General features: G+C 43.9%; 1 protein-coding gene across 1 annotated transcript; it reads right to left on the reverse strand.

The window, feature by feature from the left end:
• Nucleotides 1–364: 364 nt before the first annotated feature.
• Nucleotides 365–840, reverse strand: EMWEY_00056150 (hypothetical protein, conserved; the record flags this gene model as incomplete). Its single annotated transcript, XM_013480392.1, has 2 exons — nucleotides 365–578; nucleotides 764–840. 2 exons carry the CDS (start codon nucleotides 838–840, stop codon nucleotides 365–367), a joined length of 291 nt encoding a protein of 96 aa, XP_013335846.1.
• Nucleotides 841–1374: the final 534 nt, after the last annotated feature.

A 1374-nucleotide genomic window follows, 5' to 3' on the forward strand; every position in this document is an offset into this window, starting at 1 on the left:
ATAATATATATATATATATATATATATATATACCTTGGCGTTATTAGGGAGTTTCTCTCTTAATGACTTCATTTATTTTATTATTAATTATATTTATTGTTAATTATATTTATTATTATATATATGTAAATATATTTATATAAATAGTAATTATATAAATAATATATTTATTATACAAATTATACAACTATATAGAAGTAGATAACAACAAAGATATTTATAAGAAAACAATCTTCTTTATACCTCATCAGCAAATAACACTATTGCTGCTGCATGCAGCTGCCTGTACACCTCAGCTGCTGCAGGAGCAGCTACTATGTATATGACATTGTCTCTAGGGTTTAGGGTTTAGGGTTTAGGGTTTTCACGTGTCCTCGATGTGCTCACAGAGTGACCCCTCAGGCCAGTTGAGCGACCAGGCGGGTCTCTGCTCACCGCTGCTGCTGCTGCTGCTGCTACTGCTGCTGCTGCTGCTTGCTGCTGCTGCATCATGTAGATCCTTCGTTAGTACTTGTAAGAGAGAACGACCTGTCCTTGCGCATCTCCATCCTGTCTTATATTCAAAGTATTGAGCGCCACTGAACACAAACCCTAAACCCTAAACCCTAAACCCTAAACCCTCACAGCAGCAGCAATATAGTATTTACGCTGCTAATCAATAAACCCTAAACCCTCACAAAAGGAACGACACATGTGGCCCTTATACAAGCATAGACTCCCATAAGCCCTAAACCCTAAACCCTGAGGGTTTAGGGTAACGTACCTCTTAGGAGATGCATACCATATCTGTTGGGTAACATAGTGTTTATTAAGGACAAGGGTTAACCCTCCCTCACACATTATCTTTAATACACCCTCCTGCAGCAGCAGCAACAGCAGCAGCAACAGCAGCAGCAGCAGCAACAACAACAACAACAACAGCAAGAGAGTGTTGGCTGAGAGGGACGTCGCAAACACCCCCCTTCTTATTGAGAAATGTAAGGGTTTAGTAATGTTAAGAACAGCTCATTAGGGTTTAGGGTTTAGGGTTTAGGGTTTACGCTGGATTCGATGTCTTCTATGCTCGTCGCTGTTTGCTTCTCCTGCAGCTGCTCAGCTAAACCCGACAGCAGCGCATCTGCTGCTGCTTGGTACCTTACATCTGCTGCTGGTGTTGGTGCTGCTTCTGCTGCTGCTGCTGCTGTGCTAGGCTTCTCTGGGGAGGAAGATTCAAACCTTGCATGCACTAGTAAACCTCCACAACGGCAGAGAGGGAGGCCCCCTGGGGGCCTCCCACCCCAACGTAGTGAGGCAGCAAGAGAGAGGGAGAGGGGGCCCACTTCTTGAAGGACACCCCCTCTCCCTCCACATCTAGCAGCACAAGAAGACACAGAA

The sequence above is a fragment of the Eimeria maxima genome, genomic scaffold, assembly GCF_000499605.1.
Source record: "Eimeria maxima Weybridge genomic scaffold, Emw_scaff1881, whole genome shotgun sequence".
NCBI lineage: Eukaryota > Apicomplexa > Conoidasida > Eucoccidiorida > Eimeriidae > Eimeria > Eimeria maxima.